The sequence below is a fragment of the Trichosurus vulpecula genome, chromosome 4 (genome assembly GCF_011100635.1).
Source record: "Trichosurus vulpecula isolate mTriVul1 chromosome 4, mTriVul1.pri, whole genome shotgun sequence".
NCBI lineage: Eukaryota > Metazoa > Chordata > Mammalia > Diprotodontia > Phalangeridae > Trichosurus > Trichosurus vulpecula.
Window position 1 is genome coordinate 208,455,867 of NC_050576.1, and position 16,386 is coordinate 208,472,252.

General features: G+C 37.0%; 1 protein-coding gene across 1 annotated transcript in view; it reads left to right on the top strand.

Annotated features, from left to right (window-relative positions):
• Positions 1-283: 283 nt before the first annotated feature.
• Positions 284-16,386, top strand: part of LOC118848114 (ATP-binding cassette sub-family A member 10-like) — a 118,251-nt gene continuing 102,148 nt past the window's right edge. The window contains 4 exon segments of the mRNA XM_036756868.1: positions 284-450; positions 6,283-6,384; positions 7,948-8,152; positions 11,688-11,843. Coding sequence (XP_036612763.1) covers positions 6,289-6,384; positions 7,948-8,152; positions 11,688-11,843 — 457 coding nt within the window. The 5' untranslated portion in view covers positions 284-450; positions 6,283-6,288.

A 16,386-nucleotide genomic window follows, 5' to 3' on the forward strand; every position in this document is an offset into this window, starting at 1 on the left:
CTGTTTACATTTTGCCTGTTTAAAAATTGCATTGTGGTCATCCCTCTTGGTAGGTCTCTTTCTTTTCTTTGAAATATTTGAACTTGGCCACTTCTCCTTTATTCCAGGAAGCAGAGAGCCAGAGGAGTAAATGTAGGATTTCTCTTCATGAGATTATTCCTTCCAGAATAACATGCACAGCCAACCATCTGTCACTGTTGTCTCCCTGCACTGACTAGAGGAAAAAGAAATGGAAAACAGCACACAAGGCATCATGTGACTCATTTTATTTTAGCAGCCTGACCGACCTTAGCCCTCTTCAAAATTGATCTGAATAGGAACTGTTGGAAATAGGCAAACATTGAAAACTTCATGTAAAACGGACTGTGAAGCAATTTGAACTGTTCTCTTGGACATAGAGACCAATGAATTAATAATACTTCTAGATTCCTTGTTTCAGCTTTCCTGACTGTAAGTTAATCTCTATTTCTCCTATTTGTTTTATATAATGCATAAACTCCTCTTAGTGTAGTGGACATGCCATAAATGCTTGCAAAATGAAGAATGGCATTCAACTAGATCTGTTCAAGGAAATATGGGTGGACACTATATGTATTAGTGGTTCATGTTCCCAAGTATCTGCGTATTTGATATCATATAGAACAAACTATGTGGAAAAATTATGGAATTTGGGGATTTTTGTCACTTATATGGAGACATAAATTTGTAGGCTACTGAGGATCCAATGAAATATGCTATAAAATAGACTAGGAAAAATGTATCTCAATTCTGTAAATTTAGTCTGAAGTTACTTTAAAAATGCTATTTCATTGACAACACATTTGCAAACATTTGGATAATTTATTTATTTACTTTCCCCCCCTTTTCATTTTCTAAGTGACTTTAAGAACATTTTTCTGAGCTCTCAAAAGAGACTTTTTCTACCCAGAGAATGGAGATAAATATTTTTATTGTGCCTGTTTCTCAATCTCAAATTACAAGGCTGTAGGGACCAGAGTAGGATTACTCTTTTGATAAGAGGAATCCACTTTGAAAGGGAAATGATTCAAATTGTTTTTTATTACAGGTTTATTATTTCCAGAAGACATTATTTTCTCTTTGTAAGAGTTTAAGTTTCATAGTTTGTTTTTGTTGTTAGTATGATTCAGAGGACTATGGGGTTTTTGCTCAGGAATTTGCATCTGAAGACAAAAACAAAAAAAAAGGTCATCTATTGCAATTGCACTAATTAAGTTAATAGGGATCATAGAACCATAAATTAAGAACTAGAAAGTAGATTTCAGTGATTACCTAATCCATCTTCCTCATTTCACAGAGGAAGTAACTAACGACCAGTGAAAGGATTTGGTTTACCTAGGGTCACATAAGTCAGAGTCAATACTGAGAGTCAGGTCCTCTGTCTCCAGATCTATCATTCTTCATACTGAACCCTACTTATTTATACAATACATATTTACATGCATACATACATACATATGCAACCCCTCAATGAGGTTTTGTTCTCAATCTTTTGCCTGGTTCTCATAAACTGGTCCCAAACAAGGAGGGGTGAAACTCTTCTACATTCAGTATCTTTTAGCTAAATAAGTAAGAAAATTTCAAACATTTAAAAATAAATTGAATCATTTATAATTACTTTATGAATAAGCTTTTTTTAAAAAATCAAGTAAACCAGAAATAGAATTCTTATGAACAAAGAATATATATATGTATACATACTATATATACATGAAATGTTCTAAACTCTATGGAGGGTCACACTGGCATAGTGAATAGTGGACAGCGCTTTGTTCTGCCTCTGACACATGTTAGTTGTGTGACCACGTGTCAAATCCCTTAACCTCCCATTGTTCCCAGGCACTCTAGCGCTGTGAATTGTAATAGATCAATTTTGTTTGTATGCATGGGCAGAAAAGGTTTACAAACCAGGAGGTCTCTATATGGATGAAATCACAGATCCAGGCTTTATTTATTTATTAATCAATTCATTTATCTATTTGTTTATTTATTTATTCATTAAATAATTTATATATTTATTTTGTTTTGTCTTTTAAAGAAGAAAGACACTTCTATTAGGTCTTAAACTGAATATGATGTCATAAAAATTTCAATATTTCAAAATAAAGTCAGTCATTTTCCTTTTTTCTCTTTTCTACCACCAAAAATGATTTTCCAATTGCTCCAAACTAATGTCAGTTACTAAGCATTTCTTAGGTACTATGTGTCAGGTGTGCTAAGATCAGGGGATACACAGAAAGGCAAAAGGCAGATCCTGGATCATTGTCTAATGTGGAGACACCACACAAACAACTATGTACAAACAAGCTATGTATAGCATAAATTAGAGATAATCAACAGAAGGAAAGCACACAGGAGAACCTGTGGTCTCAAGGGCACTCATGGCCCTCTAGGTCCTGAAGTGTGGCCCTTTGACTGAATCCAAACTTTATAGAACAAATCACCTTAATAAAAAGGATTTGTTCTGTGAAACTCGGACTCAGCCAAAAGGCCACACCCAATGATCTAGAAGGCCATTTGACTGAATCCAAACTTTATAGAACAAATCGTCTTAATAAAAAGGATTTTTTCTGTGAAACTTGGACTCAGTCAAAAGGCCACACCCAATGACATAGAAGGCCACGTGTGGCCTCCCAGCCTTAGGTTCCCCACCCCTGCACTAGAATTAAAGGATATCAGGAAAGGCTTCCTTTAGAATACAGGATTTTAGCTAGAGGTATAAGGTATAAGTGTGGAAAGGAAGAAATAGGTTATGAAGATCTTTGAACGACCAACAGAAGATTTTTTATTTCAACTCAAAAGTGATAGGAAGCCACTAGAGTTCATTGAGTGGGGGTGAATAGGAATGATATGATCAAATGTTTTAGGAAAATCACTTTGACAACAAAGTGGAGGGCAGACTAGAACTGAAAGAGATTTGTGGCAGGCAGATCAATCATCAAGTTATTGCAACAGTCTAGGCATGAGGTGATGAAGGCCTGCACCAAGGTGGTGTGAGTGTCAGAAGAGAGAAGGGGGCATATCTGAGAGATATTGAGAGGGTAAATTGGACAGAATCAGAAACAGAATCATTATTGGGGTAAGAAAGAGTGAGGAGTAGAGCATGACACCTGATTAGGTTGCCAGCCTGGCTAATTGGAAGGATGGGGGTATGCTTAACCATAATAGGAAAGTTAGATAGAGGTGAGGGTTGCAGGGGAGAAATAGTGATTTCAGTTTGGGACATGTTGCGTTTAAAATGTCTATGGGACATCCAGTTTGAGATGTCCAATTGGTGGTTGGAGATGCAAGACTGGAAATCAATAAGGAGGGATGATGCATGACGTGGAAAGTAACCAATACTGTTAAATGGGAGAACGCAAGATATCCCGCTCAAAAAAATCAAAATATCCCTCTAAAGCTTTGTTCCTGCAGATACAGTCTAAATCCCAAGCATTCTTGCAGACTATGCCATGTGATTGGAATAACCTGATACTTGGTTTGATTCATATCAACCAGATCCCTAAAGACTTTAGCATCCTAGAAATCTAGAAGTACACATGGGTAGGGGAAGAAATCTTCAAGAGAGACTTCAGACTTTGGATCTCTTTAGGAAAGAAACTCCAGGACACTGTCACAGTGGGTGACAGTGGTGGGGCAGGGAGGGCCAGAGACCTTGGGACATTTTGACGTTGCTTTTGAGAAGGCCAGTGATAGGGGAGGGAAAAGGTCAGAGGATGACTTTGGTATCCGTTTAAATATATTTCCCTTCTGCATTCACTGGGCACATGTTGGGAAATACAGTAGGAATTATTTTGTTTTTGTCCTGTCTCTAGCCAACTTACACAGTGCCTGCCCTATAGTTAATGTTTTTTTTTTGTTGTTGTTGTTGTCTCCTTCTTTTTTTTTTCTTTATTTATTTTTAGTTTACCACACATGGTTCTACATAGTTTTGAGTTCCAGTTTTTCTCCCCTCCCTCCCCCCTCCCTCCCCAAGACGGCATGAAGTCTCATATAACTGTCATGTATAACTTCGCATTGAATTAATTTATGCTCTAGTCAAGTCATGGAGAAGAATTTTGACCAATGGAATGAATCATGAGAAAGAAGAAACAGAACCAAAACAAAACAAAACAAAAAAACAAAAAAAAAACCCCAAAAACAAAAACAAAAGAGAAGCAGAAAAGGCGAGCATGTAGTGTGCCTCAGTCTGTATTCAAACTTCGCAGTTCTTTCTCTGAATGAAGATAGCATTCTCCATCGTGAGTCCCCTGGAGTTGTCCTTGCCCCTTTAGGTTGCTGAGAGAAGCGCAGTATGTCAGGGTTGGTCCTCACGGAATCCACATATCTGTGGCTGTGCACAACGTTCTCCTGGCTCTGCTCCGCTCACTCAGCATTATGTCGTGTAGGTTTTTCCAGGTTGTTATGAAGTCTGCATCAACCCCATTTCTTATGGCACAATAGTATTCCATCACCTTCATATACCACAGCTTGTTCAGCCATTCCCCAATTGATGGGCATCCCTTTGCTTTCCAATTCTTGGCTACCACAAAGAGAGCTGCTATAAATATTCTTGTACATATGGGTCCTTTTCCCGCTTGCGTGATTTCTTTGGGATACAACCCTAGAAGTGGTATTACTGGGTCAAAGGGTATGAACATTTCTATAGCCCTTTGGGCATAGTTCCACACCGCTCTCCAAAATGGCTGGATCAGCTCACAACTCCACCAGCAATGCAACAATGTTCCAATTTCCCCACATCCTTTCCAGCATTTATCATTCTCCTGATTTGTTATTTTAGCCAATCTGACAGGAGAGATGTGGTATCTAAGAGTTGTTTTGATTTGCATTTCTCTAATCAGCAGCGATCCAGAGCATTTTTCCATATGCCTGTAGATAGCTTTAATTTCTTCCTCTGAAAACTGCCTATAGTTAATGTTTAAGAGATTTTTTTTTATTTGATTGATAATGAATTCTTTCAGAGCAAAAAAGTTCCTTTACTTCATTCATGGTAACATGATTTACTGAAAGGTAAGTTAAGCCTTAAATGTTAGCATTCCACCAATAGTGCTAGCTGACTTCCAGGGGAATGTCACTAGGTGTTCAGAAAAACACTGGCAGTAAATATCATTCCTCCGACATTATTCTCTTTCCTTAAGTCAGTTGAAATGTCCTTTCTAAGATACATTAAGGGCCTCAAAAAGCAATTTTACCAAACAATTCCTCAAAAGTATTAAAAGATAAGATTTTCTTGTTAAAGGACATTTATTCTGTGAGTAGGTGGGGGTGGTGGTCAAAAGCTGATAAAAGGGAGGTTTCTGAACTCTTTTTCCCCAGGGACCAAGAAGGCACTTTTTCCATTGTCATTTCTCTCATATTTCTAAAAACAAAATGGCAGGAGGGAGAGGGAAAAAGCATTTATTAAGTCCGTTTAATAGCTAGTCACTGTGCTAATTGCTTTACAAATATTATCTCATTTGATCCTCATTCATAACAACCCTATGAGGTAGATGCTATTATTATCTCCACTTTACACATGAGGAAACTGAGGCAGACAGTTGTTAAATGATTTACTTGCCCAGGCTCACATAGCTAATAATTGCCTGAGGTGGGATTTGAACTTGGGTATCCCTGACTTCAGGTTCTAGCCACTGAGCTACCTGAATGACTCTAAATAGCTTACTAAGTCGTAAAAAAAAGTATCTTCAGAGGCTAGAGCCCATGTATTCCTGCTTTATCAACTGATTTCACAAAAGAGAATAATGTAGGAGAGGTGACAGCTACTACCAGTGTTTCTGTCAAGCTCCAGTGATACTCCCCTGAAGTCAGTTTGTGAAATACTAACTTTTAGGATTAATTTTCCTTTCAGGAAATCAGTACTGCTCTTTGTGAAGCCGATGAACTCTTGTCTCTAAAAGAGTTAATTATTGATCAAATCAATAAACCTTTCTTCAACACTGACTGTGTGGCAAGCATAGTAGTTACTACTTGGCTAGAAATAGAAAGACAAAAACAAAATAATGTCTGCTCTCCAGGAGCTTATCTGCTATATTTCCAACATTTCTGCTTTGAATGCACAAGAAGAATACATTTGAAAGGATACCAAAGTGATGATAATTGAACATTTTTTTCTATTTGAAAAACAAAACAATATCTCTCTCTTATATATATGGCATGTCCATATAGATATATATGTATACACACACATGCATATATCTTCATATCAATGTAGATATAGATATGCTACAACATTTACAATGTTTTCTATCCTTTTGTAACAAACAGGTCAAAATGATTAAAAGAGAGATAAGCATTTGTCAACAAACTCGGGCCCTTCTGCATAAGAACATGATTAAAAAATGGAGGATGAAAAGAGAGAGTTTATTGGTATGATTAGAAATTCACGTAATTTTATGGTGGTTTTTTTGCTTAACTATATATTTATTATAAGTGTTTTGTTTCTGTTTTTTAAATAGGGTGGAAAAGGGGAGGTGGGAGGGAGAAAAATAAATATTTGATCATTGAAATAATTAAATTTAGTTTTTAATAGCAAAACAAAACAAAAAATAATAAAGCTATGTCTTTACATTTATTTGGTAAAGAAGATGTGCCTCCCAGGCAACATACACGCATTTCTTCATTCTGTACTGCTATGTATGTGCTTATTTTACATTGAAAAGCTAGGCTGGTTTAATTTTAAATTGTGTATGCTTGCAAATACTCTAGAATGAGGAAAAATTTCAAATTGAGTGCCATTGAAAAAGGTATCTCTCTGTCTTTAAAAATCTCTGTCGCTCTTTCTCCCTCTCTCTCTCCCTTTCTCCCTCTCTCTCTCCCTTTCTCCCTCTCTCTCTCCCTTTCTCGCTCTCTCTCTCCCTCCCTCCTTTGCTCCCTCCCTCTGTCTCTCTGTCTTTCTCTCCCTCCCTCCCCCTTCTTCTCTTCCTCCTCCCCCTCCCTCCCTTCCCCCCTCCCCTGCTCCCTCTCTCCCCCTCCCTCCCTCTCTGTCTCTCTCTTCCTCTCTTTCTCTCTCTCTCTCTCTCTCTCTCCCCTCCCTTCCCCCCTCCCCTGCTCCCTCTCTCTCTCTCTCTCTCTCTCTCTCTCCCTCTCTCTCTCTCTCCCTCTCTCAATCTCTCCCCCTCTCTCTGTCTCCCCTCCCTCCCCACCCTCCATAGAAGTAGCACCGTCCCAAATCATCAGTTCACAGAATTCACACAAAACCATTCTGCTTAGCTCAGGCTCAGAGTTTCTGGACCTGCAATAACCAAAATGGTACCCAACCCAGAACTTAATGTTTAAATGGCCAAATATATAGCTAGCCTCTGGTGCTACCACTTTTCAAGGGCATTATGATGAAGACACTGTTTAGTTTGAGATGACTATGACAGTGTTGGCTGGCAGAAATGGAAAAACTCATTTTGGGGGGTTTCTTTACCCTGATAAAATACCACATTCATCCCGAGATCTGTGGCACTCTGTTGAGTTTCCAAATACTGGAATCTGGTCATCATCACAAAGATATATAGTACTGATTACTTAATCAAGGAAGACATCTTCTCTCTCACTCTTACTTAAATTAATTGAAATTATGGCTATTATTTCAGTCCTCAGGGAACACATCTTTTAAAAGGGCCACAGGGAAGAATGTTGGGAATTAGAAATAAGCAGAAAAAATGAATAGGTGAACAGGACCCAAGACACCTAAAAAAATACTATTAATTTTGAATGTTAGAGGAGGGTGCTTCATAAACTTTAAAATGATATATAAATTATTATTTTATTATATTTATTATTGTTCATTAGTCTTGCTTTTGATAGGCAAACTATTTTGTGTCTTCCTAGCCCTTTTTTCTTTCTCTGCCTTGTCTTGTAAGTGTATCTGCTTAGAAATATAAACTTACTGGAACAAAAAAGTGACCACATTCTAATTTAGTTTTCTCTTGTGTTATATAGGAATGGCTTATTTCATTGCTTCTATGCCTGCAGCTCTTCCTGTCTGGATTATTTATTTCAAACTCTCAGGTTTCTGAAGGCCCTCCAGTAGACCTAGGACGCATAGATAAATTTAATGATTCTGACTTTCTCATTAAATATATGCCAGTCACCAATACAACTCAACAGATAATGGACAAAATGGCTTTGACTTCCTTTATGAAAGGTATGTTCTCTACCAGCTCAGTGCTAATATTTGGTGTTATTATCCTATTTTATTATAAAGATAAAAATGTTTAATCTGAGATTAAATGTATAGAATGAGTTAACTCTTTCGTATTCTGAACATTATGTTACACAAACTTAGGTTAGACCAGGTATGGGGAACCTATGGCCTCGAGGCCACATGTGGCACTATAGGTCCTCAACTATGGCCCTTTGACTGCAGATAAGAGCCACACTTGAGGACCCAGAGGGCCACATGTGGGCTCAAGACCACAGGTTCCCCCCTCCCAGGCTAGAACAAGCTAAAATGAATTGTTTTCTCAGTTTTCTTGTGTCTGATTTCAGAAGGTCCAAGACTTCATAGAGTTACACTTTTTCTAAAACTAGAATAATGGCAGGAGGGGTTCAGTAGACTTTAGGTTTCAGATCTTCAAAACAGTTCAACATTCTCGATAAAGTCTGGTTTTTGATGTATCCATTTTAATAAATACTTTGAGGTTTATGTCTCTATCTCATCCAGGAAAGGGCCTAATTTAGAAAATGGACTCTATTTCTTTCTGAAATTAATAAATATAAGGCTCATTCCTAGTAGGTGAAGGTGATTTCAACAGGCCTTCTGCAAAAATTAGAATTAGAGCTCTTTGCTACTCACCTGAATGATTGAGTACGTATCTGATACGTAGAGAAGTGGTGTTGCATAGTAGATAGACTGCTAGCTTTGAGGACAGGAAGGCTAAAATTTTTTAACTGTCTCAAGTCTCTTATATACTACGTGTGTGACCATGGACAGGCAAATCTCTTAAATTCTCAGTGCCCCAATGAATTCTCTAAGACTGTGAGTTGCTGATTGTTAAGCAATCTGGCACCAGGGTGTCTCCCTAAAACACTCTATTCTGTAGCCAAAATGGCTTGCCTATTATTCTCCATACATGATATTTTATCTCCTGCCTCCATTGTCTCTGTCTGGAGTACTTTCATTCTCACTTCTCACTTCCACTTCTCACTTCTCACTTCCACTTCCACTTCTTGGGACCCCTAGCTCCTTTCTAGGCTTAGCTTAAGCTGATACCCCCAAATTTTAGAACTGCTCAATTGATTGTGTATTTATTTTGTATTTATCCTGTATTTACTAATTTTTAGACATATCATATCCTACAAGAGGGGGGGACTAACTCATTTTTTAAAATGTGTATTGCCAGCACCTAGCACAGTGCCCAACATGTAACAGGTACTTAATAAATTGATTCCTAATTGATTGATTGATCTACATCATTGGAGAGATTTTCCATGCAGAGAAATCTCTAGAGGAATCAAATCATAGTCACTTCCACCCTCCCTAACCAAAAGGATGTCAGGGCTAAGTCACATCGCCTATCACATACTGTATACTGAACTAAGAAAAGTTCTAGAGAAAATGGAAAATCTTTCCATAACAAGCAAGAAAAGTTTATTAGATCTCCCTCCCACTCCCACCCCTTATTCCAATAGTCATAGCTATGGTATAAACAGCAGGGGTAGGGAACCTGAAGCCTAGAGACCACACATGGCCCTCTAGGTCTTCAAGTGCAGCCCTTTGACTGAATTCAAACTTCACAAAACAAATCCCCTTAATAAAAGGATTTGTTCTGTAAAACTTGAACTCAGTCAAAGGGCCACACACAAGGACCTAGAAGGCCACATATGTCCTCGAGGCTGCAGGTTCCCCACCCCTGGTACACCATTCTTTTTTGTCTCAGATGAAATTTTTCTTGCAGGGTTTAGAGAAATGCAGTTTCCAGCTAATTCGTTATCATTACATATCAAGATTAAGTTTCCCAATAAATACTCAGGAAAGACAAACAGTGTCTAGTGCTTACGTATCCTGCATATTGCTTCATTCTAAAGTAAGCAGCTCCCATCTCCCATCTCTCTCTGAGTTTTTTATTCTAATTCTCTTGTTACACTAAAAATTTCCTATATGCTAAAGACCCTTATGAAGAAGTTTCTCCCCCATCTTAACATACCTCCGTCCATTTTGTTCTGATATTTTCATAACATGGACCCTTTATAAATTTTGACAGCCTGAGACACAGTCCTGTTCATCCCATCCCATCCCAGCTACGTCTATGCTCAGAGCTCACCAGGTACATACATCACCAGTCTTTCTGTTCTTGAAACTGAGCTAGTCTTACTGAAGCTTACTTTGGTATCATCAGCCCTGCAACTGGTTTGAAATCTTGGTCACTTTAGCACTGCTACACCTCGTGTTTATTATAAAGGTTTATGGAATCATCAGGCCCACTGCAGGCAGTCTCTATGTATAGTGCTCCACCCCAGCTGACTTCCAGTAGGCTGACATACTGAGGTTCCAGGTCTTCAATGATTCCTCCTCCCATTAGAAGCAAAACCAAGAAGTGCTATGCTTTCTCCCCCACAGGGTTAGGATAGGCCAAGAGTCTCTAAGGCATTTAGGACCAGTTTAGTAACGAAATGGTATCAGGGTCAGCAATTCTGAGGGTTTGGAGGTACAAACATCTTCAACATGAAGCAGGTTAAGGAAAGATAAGAAGTGAAAGGCAAAATTACCAGGTCTGTGACCTTAGGCAAATCACTTCATCTTCCAGTGCTCTAGTTTCCTCTTCAATATATAAAGAAAGGTTAGACTTTATATGCTCTTTTCCAACTCCAAATCTATGATCCTACGTTCACTGTTTTTCTTCCCTTCCCATTAATGGAGGAACAATCTTAAGAATCATAAAAATAATGATTCTGAATTAGCTAGAAGCTACATTTTTGAAAAAGAAATTGGATCTTGCCATTGTCAACAGAGATGAATTCAGAGGATAAACTGATGGTGCTTGCGACAGATATTTGGGGAGAGTTATTTGGGATTATGTAAGTTCCTGCAATGATGAGAAGTTAAGTTGGCTTTGAGGGACACAAGTTGCTTTGTCTCTGGGGGTAGGGGGAGGGAAGGGAGGGATAAGTAAGTAAAAGAGTTACAGCTACAAAAGTGGGGAAACAAGAGCTAAAAAAAGTTTAGTCACTTTAGACATTTTGGATGTTCACTACTGAAAATGCTACAAGAATATATCATTTTTTCCAACTATATGTAGATCCACCACTACCTGGAATGAAAGGAGATTCACTATTAATACTATTTATTCCCAATTTATCATAAGAAAATAAATCATTCAACTTTAATCAAAACTGTTTTGACCTGATAAAAGTATCTGTGCTAAGTGGGGTCAAGGTGATTGACTGGTTCTGTTAAGCCCCATCTTTACACTATCTCTCTATGCTTTTGGATATATACTTTATTAAGCTGTCTCAAATGACATTTTAAGATCAAAGGTGGTTTGTTTAAAAGTTCAGAGTGAGAAAAAATACATTTCTCATATGTTATAATTTCTAGATAATTAAAATATCTTTTTTCCATGCCACTATATCTGAATCTTTTATACAGCTGAGTCACTTCATATATTGAGGAACTTTGCTTAAACTAGTTGGACACAAATTAATCACCTCAAATGTCTATTTTTCCTTATGCATGACAGGAATAAATATCACTGGGACCACAGATGAAAAAGCTATGGCTTCAGTTCATGGAATCTTTGACACAATGGGAATCATTTTTCATGATATGTTTTCATATGAGTTGAAGTCGTGGGGATACAGAGTTCCACATTTAAATGAACTTCATGAACATTCAGGTGACTTCCCTTTTGGCTAATTATTCTCATCTTGTGGCTATTTTCCTCATAAATCAGGGCCAATTATGAGGAAATGAAGTATATAAAAGCGATGATATCAACAACATAAATGTGTAACATGCATTCCATTCCTAAACTCAAATAGCATGCATCTCTATGAAAATAAAGAATATCTTCCTATAAAAATATAACTCTCAGTGAGCAAGTTCCTATTAAAATGTATTTATTTTCCTTCCCAACTTTATTATATCCTCTTGATAAGCCTATATAAATGGCCTAATTTGAGAAAATCAGGTTAACCTTAATAAGAATATTCTTTGGTTTTCTATTCATGTGTTATTTTAATATTTTTCACTGTCACAACAATAATTATTTTTGATTGTGTGGTCTTGGGTTTTCAGCCTTTTTTCTTATTTGTACTTTTGATGTTATTTGCTTTAGTTCTCCATGATTGAATCTGTAAGATGTTTATATCCCCTAGAAAGAAATAAGTTTCTCATTTTGGATTATGTCTATTACTGAGATGGCTACTACAAAATGGTAGTGGTAATATTATCATGCCAAGTGTAAGGTTCAAAACTAGATTTCCCACCCATAAGAAAGACTTAGTAGCCAATTCTCAAAACATTAATTTACCCAAGAAGCAGATAATCATATTCTTATTACCAAAAGAACATGTTTATAAAGATAGTAAATTCAACCTCTATAATTGTTATATAAGTAAAAGAACTCACTTTCATGCAGTATTTTAAATAGCCACTTGAGAATTACATGGTATTTTCTATCAGAATTGTTTCTTTTGCTATCTAATTTAATGCTACTAAAATTTTTACCTATTCACATAGATAGCTTCACACTTATCCTCACCTGTTTCAGCTTCACTGGGCTGTAAAACCAGTATATGAGAGCCATAATGTATCTAACTGTTAAGTTCTGAATTAGATGTTTATTCCAACACCTTAGCCAATACCTCTGCAGTCAAATCCAACCAGTACAAGGAGATTCATGTCTACACGAAAGAACTGTTTTTCTACTTTCTTCTTTCCTTTTGCCCAAGTTAATTTTATTTCATAGCTTACTACAATTGATTCTAATCTATTAAGAAAATAATTCCAAGTATTGAATTCCCAGACAAGATGTTTACCTGAATAAAAGACAGACTACTCATTTACCTATTCCAGCAAAAACCTGAAATTCCAAAATAACAATCAAGAAATTCAATTATTTCTACAGTAAATGACTTCTTCCATTCCTGAAGTAAACAAATAGCCAGAAATTAATAGATAATAGGAAAGGAGGCTGCCAGTGAAGCCAGTACCAACAACACAGACAAATTAGCCAGCAACTTACCAGCATGATCAAAGAGAGGCTACAGCCACATACACAAGGTTCCATTCCTTGAAGTAGCAAGAGCAGATGATTTTTCCCAGCAATCCTCAGGGTATTCAGAAAGCCTTAGGGATGGGCAGTGAGTTGAGAGAGATGGCAATACATTAGCCCATGCCCATGGGCTCTGAAGTGCCTAGTCCTCTGTTCTAAGATGACAGAGATTGCCCTGAACATCCATCATTCCTCAAAGATCCAGGGAGAGGGGTGGGGATTAACCCCAGGAAGTGAAGGTCAGCATAAGAACCCAGGGGTACCAGATCAAGACTAAAGAAGGTGGACCAGCTCTCTTGAAAGTATAGCACTGAGGAGGTGCTTGGCTCTATAAAGCTTGAGTGATGCACAAACCAAAGTAGTCCTCTACCAGTACAAAAAAATGGTCATAGATCTAGAGATCTCTCAAAAAGAGAGTAACTCCAATATAACTTTAAGAAAAGACTCAAAGGGAAAAATAAATTTTTCATAAAAAGTACATAAATACCTAGAAGAAACAATAAAAAATGAAATCTCTGAAGGAAGGAGTTTGGAGGAGAATAAATAGCTTAGAAGAGAAAGTATAAACTCATCCAAATTATGAAATACTTAAAAACTAGAAAAGACCATTTGGAAACCAATGACTCCATGAGACAGCAAGAAATATTAGAACAAAATCAAAAGATTGAAAAAATAAAAAAGTAACATATCGAATATTAAAAACAACTGACCTAGAAAAAAGATCAATAAGAGATAAATTAAGAATCACTGAATTATTTGTGTGGGGTGGAGGCTTTAACATTATATTTCAAGATATGTTAAGTGAAAATTATCCAGATCTATTAGAATTAGAAGGAAAAGTGAAGATAAAAAGAATCAGTGGGTGATCTCTGTAATGAAATCTCAAAAGAAAAAGTCCCAGGAATGCTATAGTCAAAATCCTGGGCTCCTATATCAAACAAAAAAATACAACACTATAAAGAATAAATACCAGAAAAAATAGTGTACTTACCAAGAAAGTACAGTCAGAATTACCCAAGGACTGGCAGCTTCTACTATGAGTGAGAGGAGAGCTTGGAATACAATATTCCAAAAGGCAAAATATCTGGGCAAAAATAGCACTTTGCGAAGCTGATTTATAATCTTATAAGGGAAAATGAACCTACCATGAAATAGAGAATATTAAAGAATTTCAGATAAAAATACTAGAGCTGATTAGAAACTTAGAAATACAAAGACTACAGAAGGAGCTGTGATGATGGTATAGTGCTAGCATTCTAATAAATGGAGAAGAAATAAGTGTCCCTTTGGAACCTTAATGTTTTCAAAGAGCATTAAAGTAGTTAATTAAGAAAAACAGAGTTCCTTGAAGTAGACTGCTTCTGTTCTGACCATTTGAAGAGGAAAAAAATGAAAGGAGGGTAAAAGGAATACAATAATGTAGAAAAGAAGAATATGGGGGGAGAACTTGCTATAAAGGCAAGTAGGTTGCATGGGATATAGAATCCTAGGTCTAGAGTAAGAAAGACATGTTCAGACATTAGCTCCTTAGACATTTACTAGTTATTGACCCTGAAGAAGTCATTTAGCTCTGTCTGCCCCAGTTTCTTCAACTGTAAAGTATTGACAACACCACCCACTTCCAGGATTGTTGTATGGATGAAAATAGATAATATTTATAAAGTGTTCTTCAAACTTTTAAGTGCTATATAAATGCTAATAAATATTCTCATAATTGGGGTGAGTGAGAATAGTATAGACATATGGGGAATGGGGGTACAGGCACCGTATGAACCTCACTCTTACCTGAAACAGACAAAGGAGGGTTGAAGACATATATACATGTACACTGTTTGGTATAGAAATACATCCAACTCAACAGGAAAAATATAAAGAAGTTTGGAGGTGGAGCCAAGATGGCAGAGTAAGTAAAGACTCACCTGAGCTCTCCCCCAACCCCTCCAAATACCTTTTTAAAATGACTCTAAATAAATTCTAGAGCTGCAGAAACAGTGAAAATATGGAGTGAAACAAACTTCCAGCCCAAGACAACGTAGAAGGAGCTGAGGGCACAGGTGCGAGTTGAATATGATGGGATATCTAAAAAAAATAAAATTAAGGGGTGAGAGAGGAATCTACTAGGAAAAATAGAAAGGGTGAAGTAGAATGGAGTAAATTATCTCACATAAAAGAGGCAAGGAAAAGCTTTTGCAGCATAGGGGAAGAGGCAGGTGAGGGAAAGTGAGCAAACTCTCATCAGAATTGACTCAAAGAGGGAATAACATAACATTCAATTGGGTATAGAAATCTGTCTTACTTGGGGGGAGGGGATAAGAGAAGAGGGGGTGATAGAAGGGAAGACAAATCGGGGAAGGGGTGGTCGAGAAGCAAAACACTTTTGAGGAAGGACAGGGTGAAAAGAGAGAGAATAGAATAAATGAGGGGGGAAAGGATGGAGGGAAATGCAGTTAGCAATAGTAACTGTGAAAAAAATTTGGAGCAAGTTTCTCTGATAAAGGCCTCATTTCTCAAACATATAGAGAACTGAGTCAAATTTATAAAAAATAAGAGCATTCCTTAATTGATAAACAATCAAAAGACATGATCAGTTTTCAGATGAAGTAATCAAAGCTATCTATAGTCATATGAAAAAATACTCTCAATATTGATTAGAGAAAAATGCACATTAAAACAATTCTGGGGTAGTACCTCATACCGATTAGATCAGATAATAGGACAGAAAAGGTAAATGACAAATGTTGGAGAAAAATGAGACTTTAAAGCATTGTTGGTGGAGTTGTGAAGTGGTTTAACCATTCCATAGAACAATTTGGAACTATGGCCAAAGGGCTATAAAAATATGCATACCCTTTGACCTAGCAATACCACTACTAGGTCCGTATCCCAAAAGAGATAAAAAATAAAAAGGAAAAGGACCTATATGTACAAAAATATTCATAGCAGCTCTTTTTTGGGGGTAAAGAATTAGAAGTTGAGGGGATAACCATCAATTGGGGCATGGCTGAAGAAGTTGTAGGATATGATTATTATGGAATAGTATTATATTATAAGACATGAAGAGCAGGATGCTCTAAGAAAAACCTGTAAAAACTTACATGAGCTGATGAAAAGTGAAATGTACCATGTACAAAGTAACAGCAATATTGGAAGATGATCAGCTGTG